The 20,457-nt window shown below is 36.2% G+C and overlaps 1 protein-coding gene across 3 annotated transcripts in view; it reads right to left on the minus strand.

The window, feature by feature from the left end:
- Nucleotides 1-20,457, minus strand: part of LOC309855241 (A disintegrin and metallopeptidase domain 3-like) — a 110,230-nt gene that overhangs the window by 81,694 nt on the left and 8,079 nt on the right. For 2 of the 3 annotated variants that reach the window (XM_082715330.1, XM_082715329.1), the window contains exon 4: nt 17,931-18,009. The exons of the other annotated variant lie outside the window; for it this stretch is intronic. In XM_082715330.1, coding sequence (XP_082571456.1) covers nt 17,931-18,009 — 79 coding nt within the window. The remainder of the gene's footprint in view (nt 1-17,930; nt 18,010-20,457) is intronic. 3 annotated transcript variants of the gene reach the window in all.

The following is a 20,457-nucleotide window of genomic DNA, read 5'->3' on the forward strand; positions in this document are numbered from 1 at the left end:
CCTCAGGTCTTGCAGGGTGACAGAAGGATCAGGAGTGTCTGAGTGTCGCAGAGCTTGCGGGTATTGGAACGGGAAAGCCAGTTACAGAGACAGAGCCGACAGTAAGCTAACAGCTCGGGCTTACCTTGAACCAGTCGCAGGCTCGGTGAGCTCGGAGCGCGGCCGGAGGTCAGGCAGACGGGAGATACTGGGCGCTGTTCTCTGAGGGCGCACTGAGGAGTGGGGCCCCAGGCTCTCGGCTCCTCCGGGCCGGGCCGGAGACCAGGAGGCCGCCATTTGCATTCCCGTCTTCCAGAACTCTACGGAAAGCGCTCAGGGAACAAAAGCTCCTGAAAGAAAATCTGAGCGGATTACACAGCCCGGCCCCTGGTAAGGGCGGTGCAATTCTGCCTGGGGCAAAGACACTTGAGAATCACAACACCAGGCCGCTCCCCCAGAAGATCAACAAGAAATCCAGCCAAGACCAAGTTCACCTACCAAGGAGTGCGGTTTCAATACCAAGGAGAGCAGCAGAATTCCAGAGGAGGAGAAAGCAAAGCATGGAACTCACAGCTTTCTCCCAGTGATTTATTTAGTGTTGCAGTTAATTTAATTATTTTCTTTTTAATTTTTTTCTCTTCTTCTGCTAAAATTTTTTTTAACTTTTAACCTTTTTTAACGTTTTTAAAATAGTTTATCTAATACATATATTTTCTCTTTTTTATATTTTTATCTTTGTTTTCTTTTTTTAATTCTTTTTTTTCTTTCTTTCTTTTTGAACCTCTTTTTATCCCCTTTGTCCCCCCTCACAATTTGGGATCTCTTCTGATTTGGTTACAGCATATTTTCCTGGGGATGTTGCCACCCTTTTAGTATTTTACTTGCTCCTTCATATACTCTTATCTGGACAAATGACAAGGCGGAAAAATACACCACAAAAAAAAGAACAAGAGGCAGTATCAAAGGCTAGGGAACTAATCAATACAGACATTGGTAATATGTCAGATCTAGAGTTCAGAATGACAATGCTCAAGGCTCTAGCTGGGCTCGAAAAAGGCATGGAAGATATTAGAGAACTCCTCTCGGGAGATATAAAAGCCCTTTCTAGACAAATAAAAGAACTGAAATCTAACCAAGTTGAAATCAAAAAAGCTATTAATGAGGTGCAATCAAAAATGGAGGCTCTCAATGCTAGGGTAAATGAGGAAGAAGAAAGAATTAGTGATATAGAAGACCAAATGACAGAGAATAAAGAAGCTGAGCAAAAGAGGGACAAACAGCTACTGGACCACAAGGGGAGAATTCGAGAGATAAGTGACACCATAAGACGAAACAACATTAGAATAATTGGGATTCCAGAAAAAGAAGAAAGAGAGAGGGGAGCAGAAGGTATACTGGAGAGAATTATTGGGGAGAATTTCCCTAATATGGCAAAGGGAACGAGCATAAAAATTCAGGAGGTTCAGAGAACGCCCCTCAAAATCAATAAGAATAGGCCCACACCCTGTCACCTAATAGTAAAATTTACAAGTCTCAGTGACAAAGAGAAAATCCTGAAAGCAGCCCGGGAAAAGAAGTCTGTAACATACAATAGTAAAAATATTAGATTGGCAGCTGATTTATCCACAGAGACCTGGCAGGCCAGAAAGAGCTGGCATGATATTTTCAGAGCACTAAACGAGAAAAACATGCAGCCAAGAATACTATATCCAGCTAGGTTATCATTGAAAATAGAAGGAGAGATTAAAAGCTTCCAGGACAAACAAAAACTGAATGAATTTGCAAACACCAAACCAGCTCTACAGGAAATATTTAAAGGGGTCCTCTAAGCAAAGAGAGAGCCTACAAGTGGTACATCAGTAAGGAACAGAGACAATATACACTAACAGTCACCTTACAAGCAATACAATGGCACTAAATTAATATCTCTCAACAGTTACCCTGAATGGTAATGGGCTAAATGCCCCAATCAAAAGACACAGAGTATCAGAATGGATAAAAAAAAACAAAACCAATCTATATGTTGCCTCCAAGAAATTCATTTTAAGCCCGAATCAGCTCCAGATTTAAAGTGAGGGGGTGGAAAAGAATTTATCATGCTAATGGACATCAGAAGAAAGCAGGAGTGGCAATCCTTATATCAAATCAATTAGATTTTAAGCCAAAGACTGTAATAAGAGATGAGGAAGGACACTATATCATACTCAAAGGGTCTGTCCAAAAGAAGATTTAACAATTTTAAATATCTATGCCCCCAACGTGGGAGCAGCCAACTATATAAACCAATTAATAAAAAAATCAAAGAAACACATCAACAATAATACAATAATAGTAGGGACTTTAACACTCCCCTCACTGAAATGGACAGATCATCCAAGCAAAAGATCGGCAAGGAAATAAAGGCCTTAAACGACACACTGGACCAGATGGACATCACAAATATATTCAGAACATTTCATCCCAAAGCAACAGAATACACATTCTTCTCTAGTGCACATGGAACATTCTCCAGAATAGATCACATCCTCGGTCCTAAATCAGGACTCAACCGGTATCAAAAGATTGGGATCATTCCCTGCATGTTTTCAGAACACAATGCTCTGAAGCTAGAACTCAACCACAAGAGGAAGTTTGGAAAAGACCCAAATATATGGAGACTAAACACCATCCTTCTAAAGAATGAATGGGTCAACCGGGAAATTAAAGAAGAATTGAAAAAAATCATGGAAGCAAATGATAATGAAAATACAACGTTTCAAAATCTGTGGGACACAACAAAGGCAGTCCTGAGAGGAAAATATATAGCAGTACAAGCCTTTCTCAAGAAACAAGAGAGGTCTCAGCTACACAACCTAACCCTACACCTAAAGGAGCTGAAGAAATAACAAGAAAGAAACCCTAAGCCCAGCAGGAGAAGATAAATCATAAAGATCAGAGCAGAAATCAATTAAATAGAAACCAAAAAAACAATAGAACAAGTCAACGAAACTAGAAGCTGATTCTTTGAAAGAATTAATAAAATTGATAAGCCCCTGGCCAGACGTGTCAAAAAGAAAAGAGAAAGGACCCAAATAAATAAAATCATGAATGAAAGAGGAGAGATCACAACTAACACCAAAGAAATACAAACTATTATAAGAACATAGTATAAGCAACTCTACGCCAACAAATTTGACAATCTGGAGAAATGGATGCATTCCTACAGACATATAAACTACCACAACTGAACCAGAAAGAAATAGAAAGTCTGAACAGACCCATAACCAGTAAGGAGTTTGATACAGTCATTAAAAATCTGCAAACAAACAAAAAAGCCCAGGGCCAGACGGCTTCCTGGGGGAATTCTACCAAACATTTAAAGAAGAACTAATTCCTATTCTCCTGAAACTGTTCCAAAAAATAGAAATGGAAGGAAAACTTCCAAACTCAATTTATGAGGCCAGCATCACCTTGATCCCCAAACTAGACAAGGATCCCATCAAAAAAGAGAGCTACAGACCAATATCCCTGATGAACACAGATGCGAAATTTATCACCAAAATACTAGCCAATAGGATTCAACAGTACATTAAAAGGATTATTCACCACGACCAAGTGGGATTTATTCCAGGGCTGCAAGGTTGGTTCAATATCCGCAAATCAGTCAATGTGATACAACACATCAATAAAAGAAAGAACAAGAACCATATGTTAATCTCAATAGATGCTGAAAAAGCATTTGACAAAGTACAGCATCCCTTCCTGATCAAAACTCTTCAAAGTGTAGGGATAGAGGGCACATACCTCAATATCATCAAAGCCATCTATGAAAAACCGACTGCAAATATCATTCTCAATGGAGAAAAACTGAAAGCTTTTCTGCTAAGGTCAGGAACACGGCCGGGATGTCCATTATCACCACTGCTATTCAACATAGTACTAGAAGTCCTAGCCTCAGCAATCAGACAACAAAAGGAAATTAAAGGCATCCAAATCGGCAAAGAAGAAGTCAAACTATCACTCTTCACAGATGATATGATACTATATGTGGAAAACCCAAAAGACTCCACTCCAAAACTGCTAGAACTTGTACAGGAATTCAGTAAAGTGTCAGGATATAAAATCAATGCACAGAAATCAGTTGCATTTCTCTACACCAACAACAAGACAGAAGAAAGAGAAATTAAGGAATCAATCCCATTTACAATTGCAACTCAAACCATAAGATACCTAGGAATAAACCTAACCAAAGAGGCACAGAATCTATACTCAGAAAACTATAAAGTACTCATGAAAGAAATTGAGGAAGACACAAAGAAATGGAAAAATGTTCCATGCTCCTGGATTGGAAGAAAAAATAATGTGAATATGTCTATGCTACCTAAACAATCTACACATTTAATGCAATTCCTATCAAAGTACCATCCATCTTTTTCAAAGAAATGGAACAAATAATTCTAAAATTTATATGGAACCAGAAAAGACCTCGAATAGCCAAAGGGATATTGAAAAAGAAAGCCAAAGTTGGTGGTATCACAATTCCAGACTTTAAGCTCTATTACAAAGCTGTCATCATCAAGACAACATGGTACTGGCACAAAAACAGACACATAGATCAATGGAACAGAAAAGAGAGCCCAGAAATAGACCCTCAACTCTATGGTCAACTAATCTTCGACAAAGCAGGAAAGAATGTCCAATGGAAAAAAGACAGCCTCTTCAATAAATGGTGTTGGGAAAATAGGACAGCCACATGCAGAAAAATGAAATTGGATTATTTCCTTACACCACACATGAAAATAGACTCAAAATGGATGAAGGACCTCAATGTGAGAAAAGAATCCATCAAAATCCTTGAGGAGAACACAGGCAGCAACCTCTTCGACCTCTGCCGCAGCAACATCTTTCTAGGAACATAGCCAAAGGCAAGGGAAGCAAGGGCAAAAATGAACTATTGGGATTTCATTAAGATAAAAAGCTTTGTACAGCAAAGGAAACAGTTAACAAAACCAAAAGACAACTGACAGAATGGGAGAAGATATTTGCAAACGACATATCAGATAAAGGACTAGTGTCCAGAATCTCTAAAGAACTTAGCAAACTCAACACCAAAGAAAAAATAATCCAATCAAGAAATGGGCAGAGGACATGAACAGACATTTCTGCAAAGAAGACATCCAGATGGCCAACAGACACATGAAAAAGTACTCCATATCACTCGGCATCAGGGAAATACAAATCAAAACCACAATGAGATATCACCTCACACCAGTCAGAATGGCTAAAATCAACAAGTCAGGAAATGACAGATGCTGGCGAGGATGTGGAGAAAGGGGAACCCTCCTACACTGTTGGTGGGAATGCAAGCTGGTGCAACCACTCTGGAAAACAGCATGGAGGTTCCTCAAAATGTTGAAAATAGAACTGCCCTATGACCCAGCAATTGCACTACTGGGTATTTACCCTAAAGATACAAACGTGGTGATCCAAAGGGGCACATGCACCCGAATGTTTATAGCAGCAATGTCCACAAAATCCAAACTATGGAAAGAACCTAGATGTCCATCAACAGATGAATGGATCAAGAAGAAGTGGTATATATACACAATGGAATACTATGCAGCCATCAAAAGAAATGAAATCTTGCCATTTTCGACCATGGATGGAACTAGAGCGTATCATGCTTAGCGAAATAAGTCAAGCGGAGAAAGACAACTATCATATGATCTCCCTGATATGAGGAAGTGGTGATGCAACATGGGGGCTTAAGTGGGTAGGAGAAGAATCAGTGAAACAAGATGGGATTGGGAGGGAGACAAGCCATAAGTGACTCTTAATCTCACAAAACAAACTGAGGGTTGCTGAGGGGAGGGGGGTTGGGAGAAGGGGGGTGGGGTTATGGACATTGGGGAGGGTATGTGCTTTGGTGAGTGCTGTGAAGTGTGTAAACCTGGCAATTCACAGACCTGTACCCCTGGGGATAAAAATATATGTTTATAAAAAATTTAAAAAAAAAAGAATTCTAAGAATTAGTATAGAAACCAATGACACTGAAAATAGGAAAATGAATGAACCAAAAGCTGGTTCTTTAAAAATATCAATAAAATCAACATGTCTTTAGCCAGGAAACTAAGTAAAAATAAGAACACTAATTACTAATATCAGAATTAAAAAGTTGGCATAACTACAGTTCCCATAAATATTAAAAAGACAATAAAAGAATATGATGAACAACTCCACACCCACAGATTTGAAAATGTAGATGAAATGGACCAATTTGGGATGCCTGGATGGCTCAATGGGTTAAAGCCTCTGCCTTTGGCTCAGGTCAGTATCCCAGGGTCTTGGGATTCAGCCCCACATCAGGCTCTCTGCTCCACAGGGAGCCTGCTTCCTCCTCTCTCTCTGCCTACTTGTGATCTCTGTCAGTCAAATAAATAGATAAAATCTTTAAAAAAAAAAAAAAGAAATGGTCCAATTTGTCATCCTTCATACAAGATGAAATACACAATGTGGGGTGACTGGGTGGGTCAGTCAGTTAAGCTTCCACCTTTGGCTCAGGTCATGATTTCAGGGTCCTTGGATCAAGTCCTACATCAAGCTCTCTGCTCATCAGGGAGTCTGCTTCTCCTTCTCACTTTCCCTATGTGTCCTCCTTCCCTCTCTCTCTTTCTCTCTGTCAAATAAATAAATAAAATCTTTTTTAAAAAGAAATATACAATCTGAATGGGTCTATATTTATTAGATAAATCAAAAAAAAATTAATAATCTTCCAAAATAGAAAGCACAATGATTAGATGGGTTCATTGTTGAATTCTTCCCAACATTTATTTTTTTTTAAAGATTTTATTTATTTATTTGACTGAGAGAAATCACAAGTAGACGGAGAGACAGGCAGAGACAGAGAGAGAGGGAAGCAGGCTCCCTGCCGAGCAGAGAGCCCGATGCGGGACTCGATCCCAGGACCCTGAGATCATGACTCGAGCCGAAGGCAGCAGCCCAACCCACTGAGCCACCCAGGCGCCCCTCTTCCCAACATTTAAGGGAGAAATTATACCAATTCTTTACACACTCCTTCAGAGTATAGACCCAGAGGAAATATGTCCTAACCTATTCTCTGGGGACAGAATTATCTGAATACCAAAATGAGACCAAAATATTAGAAGAAAAGTTCAGAGCAATATCTCTCATGAATATAGATGCACAAATCTTTGACAAAATTAGCACATCAAATCCAACAATGAATAAAAAGAATTATAAATCACAACTAACTTGGATTTATCTCAAAGCTGGTCCAACATTCAAAAATGAAGTAATATAAGCAATCACAGCAACAGGTTAAAAAAGAAAAATCAGTAAAATCTGTAATGTTTTAGGAAACAAAATAAACATATAAAGATCACTTGTGATTCTATACAGTAAGTATCTGAGAAATTAGAAAAGAAATCCCATTTAACAGCAGCCAAAAGAATAAAAGAATAAATTTAACAAGAGAGGTGAAAAGACATATAAACGTTATAATACAATGATGAAAGAAATTGATGAAGACACAATAGTAAGACATCCTGCATTCACAGACTGGAAAAATTAATATTATTAAGTGTCCATGTTATCTAAAACAATCTACAAATCCAGTGAAACCCCTAATTCACTGGCATTTTTCACAGAATGAGAAAAAAAATCTGATAATATACGGAGGAATCTTAAATGCAAACTATCATGTGAAAGAAGCCAATCTGAAAGGCTTTTTATGGTATGATTCTAACTACATGAGATTCTGGAAAAGGCAAAACTATGGAAACAGTAAACAGATAAGTAGTTCTCAAGGTGAGGGGAGGACAGAAGGTTGGATAGGTGGAGCACAGAGGATGTTGATGGCAGTGAAATTACTCTGTATGATGTTACAATGGTGACACATGTCATATATTTGCACAAACCCATGAAATGTACAAAACCAAAGTTAAACCATAATTTAAACTGTGGACTCCTGGTAATTGTGACATGATCATTCAGCTAATTGTAATAAATATACCACTGTGGCTGGGGATGTCACTAACAGCAGAGGCTATGAACATGTGGGTTCAGGGGATATTTAAAAAATGTCTGTACCTTCCTCTTAATTTTGCTGTCAACCCAAAACTGTTCATAAAAAAGAAAAATTAGGCCTTTTATTTTTCTTAATTTTTATTTTTTTTATTTCTTTTCAGTGTTCCAGAATTCATTGTTTACGTACTACACCCCTTGCTCCATGCAATATGTGCCCTCCTTAATACCCACTACCAGGCTCACCCAACCTCCCACACCTCCTCGTCTCTGAAACCCTCAATTTGTTTCTCAGAGTCCACAGTCTCTCATAGTTTGACTCCCCCTCCAACTTACTTCTTTCCATCTCCCCATGTCCTCCATGTAATTCCTTATGCTCCACAAATAAGTGAAATCATATGATAATTGACTCTCTCTGCTTGATTTATTTCACTCAGCATAATCTGTTCCAGTCCCATCCATGTTGATACAAAAGTTTCTGATGGAGGCATAATACTCCATAGTATATATGGACCATATCTTCTTTATCCATTCATCCATTGAAGAAAATCTTGTTTCTTGTCACAGTTTGTCAACTGTGGCCATTGCTGCTATGAACATTGGGGTACAGACAGACCTTCTTGTCACTCCATTTGTATCTTTGGGACAAATACCCACCAGTGCAATTGCAGGGCCATAGGGAAGCTCTATCTTTAATTTCTTTTTTTTTTAGATTTTTATTTATTTATTTGATAGAGAGAGATCACAAGTAGGCAGAGAGGCAGGCAGAGAGAGAGGGGGAAGCAGGCTCCCTGCCTAGCAGAGAGCCCGATGTGGGGCTCGATCCCAGGACCCTGAGATCATGACCTGAGCTGAAGGCAGAGGCTTAAACCACTGAGCCACCCAGGCACCCCTATCTTTAATTTCTTAAGGAATCTCCAAACTGTTTCCCAAAGTTGCTGCACCAAGTTGCATTCCCACCAACAATGTAAGAGGGTTCCCCTTTCTTCACAACCTCTCCAATACTGTTGTTTACTGTCTTGTTGATTTTGGTCATTCTAACTGGTTTAAGGTGGTATCTCAATGTGGTTTTGATTTGAATCTCCCTGATGGCTGATGATGATGAACATTTTTTCATGTGTCTGTTAGCCATTTGTATATCTTCTTTGGAGAAGTGTCTGTTTATATCCTCTGCCCATTTTTTGACCTGTTTATCTGTTTTGTGTGTGTTGAGTTTGAGGAGTTTTTTATAGATCTTGGATATCAGCCCTTTGTCTGTAGTGTCATTTGGGAGTATCTTCTCCCATTCTGTGGGCTGCCTCTTTGTTTTGTTGACTGTTTCCTTTGCTGTGCAGAAGCTTTTGATCTTGATGAAGTCCCCAAAATTCATTTTATCTTTTGTTTCCTTTGCCTTTGGAGACATATCTTGAAAGAATTTGCTGTGGCTGATGTTGAAGAGGTTACTGCCTATGTTCTCCTCTATGATTCTGATGGATTCCTGCCTCACATTGAGGTCTTTTACCCATTTCGAGTTTATCTTTGTGTATAGTATAAGAGAATGGTCGAGTTTCATTCTTCTACACATAGCTGTCCAATTTTCCCTGCACCAATTACTGAAGAGACTGTCTTTTTTCCACTGGGTATTTTTTCTTGCTTTGTCGAAGATTATTTGACCATAGAGTTGAGGGTCCATATCTGGGCTCTCTACTCTGTTCCACTGGTCTATGTGTCTGTTTTGTGCCAGTACCATGCTGTCTTGGTGATCACAGCTTTGTAGTAAAGCTAGAAACCAGGCAACATGATACCCTCAGATTTGTTTTTCTTTTTCAATATTTCCTTAGAAATTTGGAGTCTCTTCTGATTCCATACAAATTTTAAGATTGTTTGCTCCACCTCTTTTAAAAATGCCCATGGAATTTTGATTGGAATGGCATTGAAAGTATAGATTGCTCTAGGCAGTATAGACATTGTAACAATGTTTATTCTTCTGATCCAAGAGCATGAAATGGTATTCCATCTTTTTGTGTCTTCTTCAATTTCTTTCATGGGGGTTCTATAGTTCCCTGAGTACAGATCCTTTACCTTTTTGGTTAGGTTTATTCCCAGATATCTTATGGTTCTTGGTGCTATAGTAAATGGAATCAATTCTCACATTACCCTCTCTATATTTTCATTGTTAGTGTATAAGAAAGCAACTGATTTCTGTGCATTGATTTTGTATCCTACCACATTACTGAATTCCTGAATGAGTTTTAGTAGTTTGGGGGTGGAGTCTTTTTGGTTTTCCACATAAATTATCATGTCATCTGCAAAGACAGAGAGTCTGACTTCTTCATTGTCAATCTGAATACATTTTATTTCTCTTTGTTGTCTGATTGCTGTTGCTAGGACTTCAAATACTATGTTGAACAAGAGTGGTGAGAGTGGGCATCCTTGTTGTGTTCCTGATCTCAGAGGGAAGGGTATGAGCTTTTCCCCACTGAGGATGATATTTGCTGTGGGTTTTTCATAGAGAAGTTTTATGAAGTTGAGGAATGTTCCCTCTATCCCTATACTTTGAAACATTTTAATCAAGAACAGATGCCATATCTTGTCAAATGCTTTTTCTGCATCAACTGCAAGGATCATGTGGTTCTTCTCTATTCTCTTCTTGATCTGTTCTATCACATTGATTTGCAAATGTTGAACCACCCTTGTATCCCATGGATAAATCCCACCTGGTCATGGTGGATAATCTTTTTAAAGTACTGTTGGATCCTATTAGGAAGGATCTTGTTGAGCATCTTAGCATCCATATTCATCAGGGATATTAGCCTGAAATTCTCCTCTTTAGTGGGATTTTTGCCTGGTTTAGGGATCAGGGTAATGCTGGCTTCATAATAAGAGTCTGGAAATTTTCCTTCTCCTTCAATTTTCTGAAACAGCTTCAGGAGAATAGGTATTATTTCTCTTTGAAAGTTTGGTAGAATTCCCCAGGGAGTCCATCAGGTCCTGGGCTCTTTGTTTTTTGGGAGGTAAAAATTAGGTCTTTTAAAAAATGGAGGGATGAAGACTTTCCTAGCCAAAACTGAGGTAATCTCACTACTATATCTGCATTACAAGAAAATGAATAGGAGTTCTTCAAGTTGAAAGAAAAGGGTGCTGAGCAGCAACATAAGCATATAAGAATCAAAACCACTGGTAAAGGTAAATATATAGAAAATGCTGAATACTAAATTATTATGATGATAGTGTGTAAATCACTTTAATTCAGGTGTAAAAGTTAAGACAAAAATATTAAAAATAAGCATAACTAAAATGTTAAAAGATACATAATATGAAGTGATGTAAGTTGTGACATCAAAAACACAAAATGAATGTGAGGGAGAGTAATAAAATTGCAGATTTTTGTATGTGGTTGAAGTTTTTGTCAGCTTGTAATACACTATTATAGCCATACAATATTTCACATAAGCACCATGGTAACCAAAATGAAAATACCAATATAATTTACACAAAAGAAAAAGGCCAAAATATCAAAACATACTTAAAAAAATTCAATGAAACACAATAGAAGAGAGCAAAGAAGAAAAGACAGACAAAACAACTACAAAACAAATACCAGACAATTAACAAGTGACAATAGTAAATAACTTCATTATCAAAAATAACTTTAAATGAAAATGGATTAAACAATATAATCAAAAGACATAGTAAGAGTGTTGAATGGGAAAAAAGGCAGTATCCAACTATAAGCCATCTGAAAGAAACTCACTTCAGATTTAAGGGCACATATAGGCTGAAAGGAAAGGCATTAAAAAAAGATTTTCCAAGCAAATGACAACCAAGAGAGCAGAAGTGGTTATACTGGTATCAGATAAAACAGGCATTATGTCAAAACTGTCACAAGAATCAAATAAGGACATTTTATAATGTTCAAAGTGTCAATTCACAGTAAAATCACCTCTCACCACTTAGGATGGCTATTATCATACAAATAAGTATAAGTGTCAGTGAGGATGCGGAGAAAGTGGAATTACTGCACACTGTTAGTGGAAATACAACATGGTGCAGTTGCTAATGAAAATAGTAGGGAGACTCCTCTAAAAACCAAAAATAAAACTCCCTTATGATCTTGAGATGTCACTTCTGGGTAGTTATCAAAAGGATGGGAATGAGGACCTCAAGGAGATACTGGATCTCCTATGTTCACTGCCCCACTCACTAACCATAATACCCAAAATGTGGAAACAACTTAACCAGATATCAGCAGATGAGTGAATTAAAAAAAAAAAAAATGCAGCACACATTCAATGGAATACTCTTCAGTCTTAAAAAGAAGCAAATTCTGTAACATGTGATAACGTGGATGAACCCTGAGGATGTCATGCTAAGAGATTTTAGTCACAGAAGTCAGTCACAGAAAGACAAATACTGTATGATTTCATTTATAAGAGACATCTAAAATAGATTCATACCATCAAAGAGTGGAATGGTAGTTGCCATCAGTTGGAGAGAGGGAGAAATGAGGAGTACTAACTAATGGATATAACATTTCAGTCAAGCAAGATGTGTAAGCTCTAGGATCTTCTATAAAACACCATACTATAATTAACAAAAATATATACTTAAAATATTTTGATGGTAGAGCTCACATTTAAGTATTTTTACCACAGGAAAATGAAATACAAATTAAAAATAAGAAAAAAGAAATAATGTTGAAAACTTCACAACGATGATGGATGACATATAAACATTTAGATTCCAGAAGATAAGCAAACTGCAACGAGAATGGGCCCAAAGTAACCCACAATAAATCAGTTATCATAACTAAAATAAAAGCAATAAAAATATCTGCTGAGTAACCAGAAAGCAATGTCACCTAACCTATAGGGGAACACCAACTTGAATGACAACGAATCTCACATCCGAAGGAATGAAGACTAAGAAGATACACCACAGCAATTTTCAACTTCTGAAAGTACAAACATGAACTCTATATCTGGCAAATTCACCTTTTAAGAATGGAGAAAAAGAAAAGAGACTTTCTCAAAAAAAGGAAAACTAGATTTTATCACTAGCACACATACCACTAAAGAATGTCAAAAAGAAACTCCAAAAATCAAAGGTAGTAATATCACAAGAAGGCCTGGAGCATCATAAGGAATTGGGAAAAACAGAATGGATTAAAGTAGTGGTAAATATAAAAGGCAATCTTTTATTTCATGAGTTCCCTAAATCACATTTGGTGGTTGACACAAAAATCATAAAATATCATATGATACTTAATATATGTAAAGGAATTTTTAATCAATTGTATTTTTTTTTATTTTTTTTACTTATTTTTTTAAAGATTTATTTATTTATTTATTTGCCAGAGAGAGAGAGAGAGAGAGAGAGAGTGAGCATAGGCAGGCAGAGTGGCAGCAGAGGCAGAGGGAGAAGCAGGCTCTCCACTGAGCAAGGAACCCGATGTGGGACTCGATCCCAGGACACTGGGATCATGACCTGAGCTGCAGACAGCCACTTAACCAACTGAGCCACCCAGGCGTCCCTAATCAATTGCATTTTAAAAGTGCAGAGGATAAAGGAACCCAAACAGAAGTTATGGTTTCAATATTTTACTTAAGTAGTAAAAAATACCACACAATAGTAAGCTTTATTATAAGTTTTATATGTATATTGTAACACCTACAGCAAACACTAAGGAAACTATAATAAGGAAAATACTTTAAAACACCATAAATAAATCATGATGCAATCCTAAAAAATGTCCGAATACCCAGAAGGCGGCAAGAAGAAAGGAACAAAGGAATGAGAAATATAGAAAAAAAGAAACAAGCCATTAGGATTCTGGCAAACAAAAATCCTAATATATCAATAATTACTTTAAATACTGTGAGTCAGGGTAAATGGGAGAAAAAGAAACATACTATGGCTCAACTAAATACTCTTTTAAGAAACTCATCTCAAACATAACATACCATCAGACTGAAATTAAAAGATTGGACAAATATATATCATGTGAGCATTCATAAAAATAAAGCAAAGCAGCTTTATTAATTTCACACAAAGTGAACTTACTGGTTAAAAAAAAAAATCTACTTGGGACAAAGAGAATCATTACTTTATCATAAAAGCATCAATCTATCCAGAAGACACTGCAATCCTAAATGTATTAGGCATCAAAAAACAGAGCTTCAAAATACATGAAGCAAACATTGATAAAACTGAAAGACAAGGGGCGCCTGAGTGGCTCAGTGGGTTAAGCCGCTGCCTTCGGCTCAGGTCATGATCTCAGGGTCCTGGGATCGAGTCCTGCATCGGGCTCTCTGCTCAGCAGGGAGCCTGCTTCCCTCTCTCTCTCTCTCTCTGCCTGCCTCTCCATCTACTTGTGATTTCTCTCTGTCAAATAAATAAATAAAATTTAAAAAAAAAACTGAAAGACAAAAAAAAAAAACACTCCATAATAATAAATGATGAATTCAATCAATAATATTGGGCAGAAAATCAGTAAAAATACAGAATTGAACAATAACATCAATTAATATGATCTATATGACATTTATGGACGATTCCAAACCAAGAGCAGATCACACATATTTTTCAACTATCCAAGAGCATTTATTGACACATATAATGTGCTGGATCATAAAGCAAACCTTCACAAATTTAAAAGAACTGAAATCATATAGGATATATTTTCTAACCATAAAGGAATCAAATAAGAAATCACCAGAGAAGGACAACAGGAAATATCTCCAAACATCTGGAAACTGAACAACACACTTCTTAAAACTCCATGGGTCAAACAAGAAGTCTCAAAGGAAACTTTTAAAATATATGTAACTGTATCAAAATGAAAATAAAACATACTGGGCGCCTGGGTGGCTCAGTGGGTTAAGCCGCTGCCTTCAGCTCGGGTCATGATCTCAGGGTGTTGGGATCGAGTCCCGCATCGGGCTCTCTGCTCAGCAGGGAGTCTGCTTTCTCCTCTCTCTCTCTCTCTGCCTGCCTCTCTGCCTACTTGTGATCTCTCTCTGTCAAATAAATAAATAAAATCTTTAAAAATAAATAAATAAATAAAACATACTGTTATAGGCTGCAGTTGAGCGGTGCTGAACAGGAAATTTTTATACTAAAATGCTTACAACAGAAAAGAAGAAAGGTCACAAAGTGATAATACATTTTTCCCTCAACAAACTAGAAAAAAGAAACTCAAAGAAAGGTATAAGGGACACAAATAAATGTAAGAGCTAAATTTTATGACATTGAAAATAAGACAACAATATGGAAAAAGCAAGAAAAAGCTAGTTCTTCAATAAATTCAGTAAGCTGGAAAATCTCCAGCAGGACTGACAAAGAAGAGAGAAGACAGCCATCATTGATGTCAGAAATAAAACAGTCCTGTAATCATTAAAAGGATACTAAGGGCAATGACACAATTACACCCCTAAATTCCACACCTGAGATAGAATGGACCAATTCCTTAAAAAAATACAAACCACCAAAATAATACTTGTGAAACAGATAAACAAGATATTCCTATAACAATTAAATAAACTGAGTCAGTAATTAAAAATCTCTCGCGACTGCGCGCGCGCGCGCACGCACGCACACACGCACGCACACACACACACACACACACACACACCAGGCCTAGTAAAGAATTTTACCAAACATTTTAAAAATTAGCATGTTCTTTATACAACATCTTCCAGAAAATAAACAGGAAATAACACCTACAGATTTATTTTATGAGGCCATTATTACTCTACTAGCAAAATTAGACAGTAAGTACAAAAAACGAAAACCAGACCAATATTTCTCATGAACTTTGACAAAAAAAATCCTCAAGAAATTTTTAGCAAATCAAACCCAGTCTGGATAAAAAGAATTATCCGCAGGACCAAGTTGTAGCTTTTCTAGATATGCAGCACTATTTTAATATCTTAAAATCAATCAACGTAATCTGTCCTATCAAGAAGCTAAAAAAGAAAAGTCATATGATCATATCAACTGATACAGAAAAGTTACATGATACAATTGAACACATACCCCTTGATGGGGAGTTTTCTATCTAGAAATAGAGAATTTCCTCCAATTTGTAAGTAATATATTTAGAAAAACCAAACCTACAAGCTAACATTATCCTCAATGAAGGAAGAATAAATATTTTATCTTTATGTTTGTATCTATGAAGTCATCTAGTCTGAAATTTATATGAACAAGCAAAATACCTATGATAGTCTAAAATCTTGAGAAAGTAGGAGGAATCGCTGCAGTCCATATAAATGCTTAATTTACAAGTAAAGTATGGAAGACAGCATGATAGTTGCAGAAGCACAGACACATAGAACTGAACAGAATATGAACCCAGAAATATATTCACAAAAATATGCCTCACTGACTTTTTGACAAAGATGCAAGAACAATTCAATGAAGAACAGTCTTTTCTATCAATAATGTTGAAACAAATAAATGCATATCCTCAGTCAAAAATATAAACCCTGATCCAAATCTTACACCTTACACAAAATTATCTCAAAGTGGACATAAAATTAAATGTAAATAAAACTTTTAGGTGTAGAATTTTCAGGAACTAGGGATAAATGGAGTTCTTAAGTTTGATACCAAACCTCCATTCATAAAAGAAAAAGTTGATAAATTAACTCTCATCAAAATTAAAAATTTATAATCAATGAGAGACCTTATGAACAAGATGAAAAGATAAGTTACAGACTAGGAATAAATATTGACAAAACACATATCTGGCAAAGGACCTGTATTTGGAATATATAAACTGCTTAAAAATCACAATAAAAAAACAACCAATCAGGGGCACCTGGTGGCTCAGTTGGTTAAGCATCTGCTTTGGCTCTGGTCATGATCACAGGGTCTTGGGTTCAAGTCCCACATCGGGCTCCCTGCTTAGCCGGAAGCCTGCATCTCCTTGTCTCACTCCCCCTGCTTGTGTTCCCTCTCTCACTGTCTCTCTCTAATAAATTAATAAAATCTTAAAAAAAAAGCAATCAAACTAGAAAATAAGTAAAGGACATTAACAGATGTTTCATTTCATGAAAATATATTCAACATCACTGGGCACTATGGAAATGCAAATTAAAAATTACATAAGATATTACTACACATCTATCAAAATGCTAAAATTTTAAATGATTTTGAATACTGATCAAATAGTGGCAAACATTCAGACCCTCTATCTTTTCTACATTGTCAGTGGAAATGTAAAATGGTACAGACACACTGGAAAATAGTTGAAAATTTCTTTTAAAAAAATAAATATATACTTGCCATATGACCTAGCAATCATATTCCTGGGCATGTACCCCATAAAATTAAAAAATTATGTCCACAACACAAATTGCAAATGAATGTTCATAGAGGCATTACCTTAAATAGTTAAAGACTGGAAAAGGTAAAGTATGAGAACATGTAGACCTGATGTTTTTTTGTTGGGAATGTGACTGTTTAGAAATTTAATTTCTTTTATTTAAATGCATATTTTCTATTTAAATTTATTTAATTTTTTCCCAGTTTTCTCTCCCTTCTCCTATTGTTCTCTGCACTATTTCTTATGCTCTACCTGTGAGTGAAACCATATGATAATTGTAATTTCCACCACTTCCTCCACTGCTGAAGTCTTATGACATCTCAATTAAAATGACTCTGTATTTAGGGTGTTATTCTTAGCTCCTTAACCCACTTTCTTTTCCTCTCAGACCCCTGCTAATACTTTAAACAACATTTTTGGATAAGAGATTCTGGAGTTCCAAATTTGAAAAGTAGTCGTTCTATTCAATCTGCCTTCATAGTAATTGCTGCATTACATTTGGGCTTCTGATCTGTTTGCCCAATAATTCCTTGGGGCGGAAGGCACTCTTTTTCCTCCTGCCAATTGCACCTTAATGATATAAAAAACATAAATCTACAGAGCATAAAAGAAAACTTACCTTTATAAATGAAGAATGTGGATACAATGTTCCTGATTTGTTGTATGCATACACCAGGAAATGAGGGTCTAAAAATGACCTAATTCAACCAAAGTAATAACACTTCATTGTAATAGTAACATGAACAAAAACAGATCATGAAATTAAAATTCACTTTCAATATTACACGTTCAAATATCCAAAAATTAAATGGACTCCTCTTTCCATTATTTCATTGCCTTCTGATAGCATATTTTATATAAGAAAAAATACTAAGCAATATAATCTATAGCAGTAGGGACACCAGAATGACATAGATTTATTATACTAGAAACCAGGACTTCCAGATTCCCATGGCAAAGACTTTTTTTAGATTCAACAATCAATAAATCTCATAGCATAAATATTTGCTAATTTGTTAATATTTTCTAAGAAGTAGCCACAGACTGATAAGAAACAAAAAATATATACGCTTTTTCCATTAGTTTTCATGAAATTATACTGTGGTAAAAACAACCCCCCAAATTCTCAATGCCTCGAAACAACAATGATTGTTCTTCACAAGTTTATTGCAGGTTCAGCTCCACAAAAACTTCATTCTGGAACCTGGAAAAAGACATACCTCCTACCCCATGGAACCTATCTTTCTTGTAGCAAAAGGAGAAAAGAAATTGTAGAACCATACAGTAGTTCTTAAAGCCTTTGTTTAGAAACAGAAGACTAGTGTTTTGCTCAGATTTCATAAGCTGCATGAATTCTACAGACAAGCCTCATCTAAGTGGTACCAAAGTGTAATCTTCCCACAGAGAAGATAGTGATTGTTATGGAACAATCTGACCACAGTTTTTACTGCTCGGAGACCACAGTAGTTATTGCCAGGAGACTATGGTTTCCCAAGGACTCCAACACCAAAGGGCAGTTCAAGACCAGAATAAAAGAGGGACCAGAGCATTCATGGAGTGTGTCCATTCACCTCTACTTCTCTTTTTCCAATCCTGCTTCATCTTCTCTCATTCCTGACAGCTCTTCCTTTCCTCAATTCAAATAAGGAAACTAGAGAGCTTCCCAGACAAAACAAAACATATTTATCAGCTCATATTCCACATGTATTCAAGGGCAATGCCAAACAGCCTGTGTTGCTTTAGGTGCAAGTACCTGGAACACGGATTCTGGCCCAAGGGCAGAGCCAAATTTTAGTAACTAAGCAAGACAAAGAGGTGGTGGAAATGGGAATCCAGAAGCATCTGCCAGGAAAATTCAACAGGTTTTTGATGAGCATAATTTAAAGGATAAAACTTTACTTTGCAAGTTCATTCACCCTGGGTCCCTTTTTCTTTTACACAAAACAACAAAAAGTCTGCCTTAATCAGTGAATTAATAGAGATACACAGGTCCACTCAATGGAAAAAAAAAAAAAAAAAAACAACCAATGTAAGGAAAATGAACAAAAGCGTAGAAGGCAAAACGTAAAAGCAAGTTCCTAATGAAACTGAACCAAGAATTTGGTTAAAGAAAATAATTATTATTTCAAGGGAAGTTAGTAAGTTAAAAAGCTGATAAACTTTAATAAGAGAAGATTGTTTCAAGGAAAAAGATACCCTGAAACCAAATGATGAATCTGAAACTAAAATAAATAATTCAATAAATGTGTCAAAGAGAATTTGTTTGCAAAGAACAGAATTGGAGTCCTAACCAAAAAAAGAACACATTTTGCTAGTAAAAAACATGGTCAAAATAAAGATTTGAAAATAGTTGGAGGAAAATCTATACTATAGAGGGAAGATCCATAAGACTCAGGATGAAACCATAGATTTCTGTAAAACTTTTAAAAATGTGAGTGATTTAAAACCAAAATGAAAAATTAAGGGATTTATTCAATTGTGAGAAGAAAAGGGACGTTTTCAGATATGCACAGATTCAGAAAACATGCCATCTGGAGAAAATGATCTGAAAATAATCTAAACAATACCTACGTCAGCATAAAATTGCAATAAAGGGAAAAAATACAAAGGAAGCAATAAAAAAAACTTGGAAAATACAATACAGTTGTTAAATAAGTAAAGTGAAAGCATTGGATTTACATCTTAAATGTAAAAAGAATTTTAAAAATACTATAGGAATATTAAAATACAAATTCGGAATGTGATAGACACAGTGAGGAATCAAGTATTAGTATAATGATTATATGAATATTTCATTTTTATAGCAATAAATCCTATAAGCAAAGGAAGAAGGCAATCAATAGGTTAGATAGCATGTTTGCAACATATAAAAGAGATAAAGAATTAATATCTACAAGGAACAAAAATTCCCACAAATTGGTCATGGGGAAAAAAAGAAAAGCAGAAAGGTAAGCCATAGATTGAAAATAAATGACGCAAAACAAATGAATAAAAAGGAAAACCAGAAGCTTCGGAGAAGCAATTCAATTAGAATAGTCAGTAAACATTTGGAAAGATAATATATATTATTAATAATCAGGGAAGTACATATTAAAATAACAATAAAATAACATTTCTTATGCATTAATAAAAATAAGGGAGTACAG

Source organism: Mustela nivalis (assembly GCF_964662115.1).
Source record: "Mustela nivalis genome assembly, chromosome: 20".
Lineage (NCBI taxonomy): Eukaryota > Metazoa > Chordata > Mammalia > Carnivora > Mustelidae > Mustela > Mustela nivalis.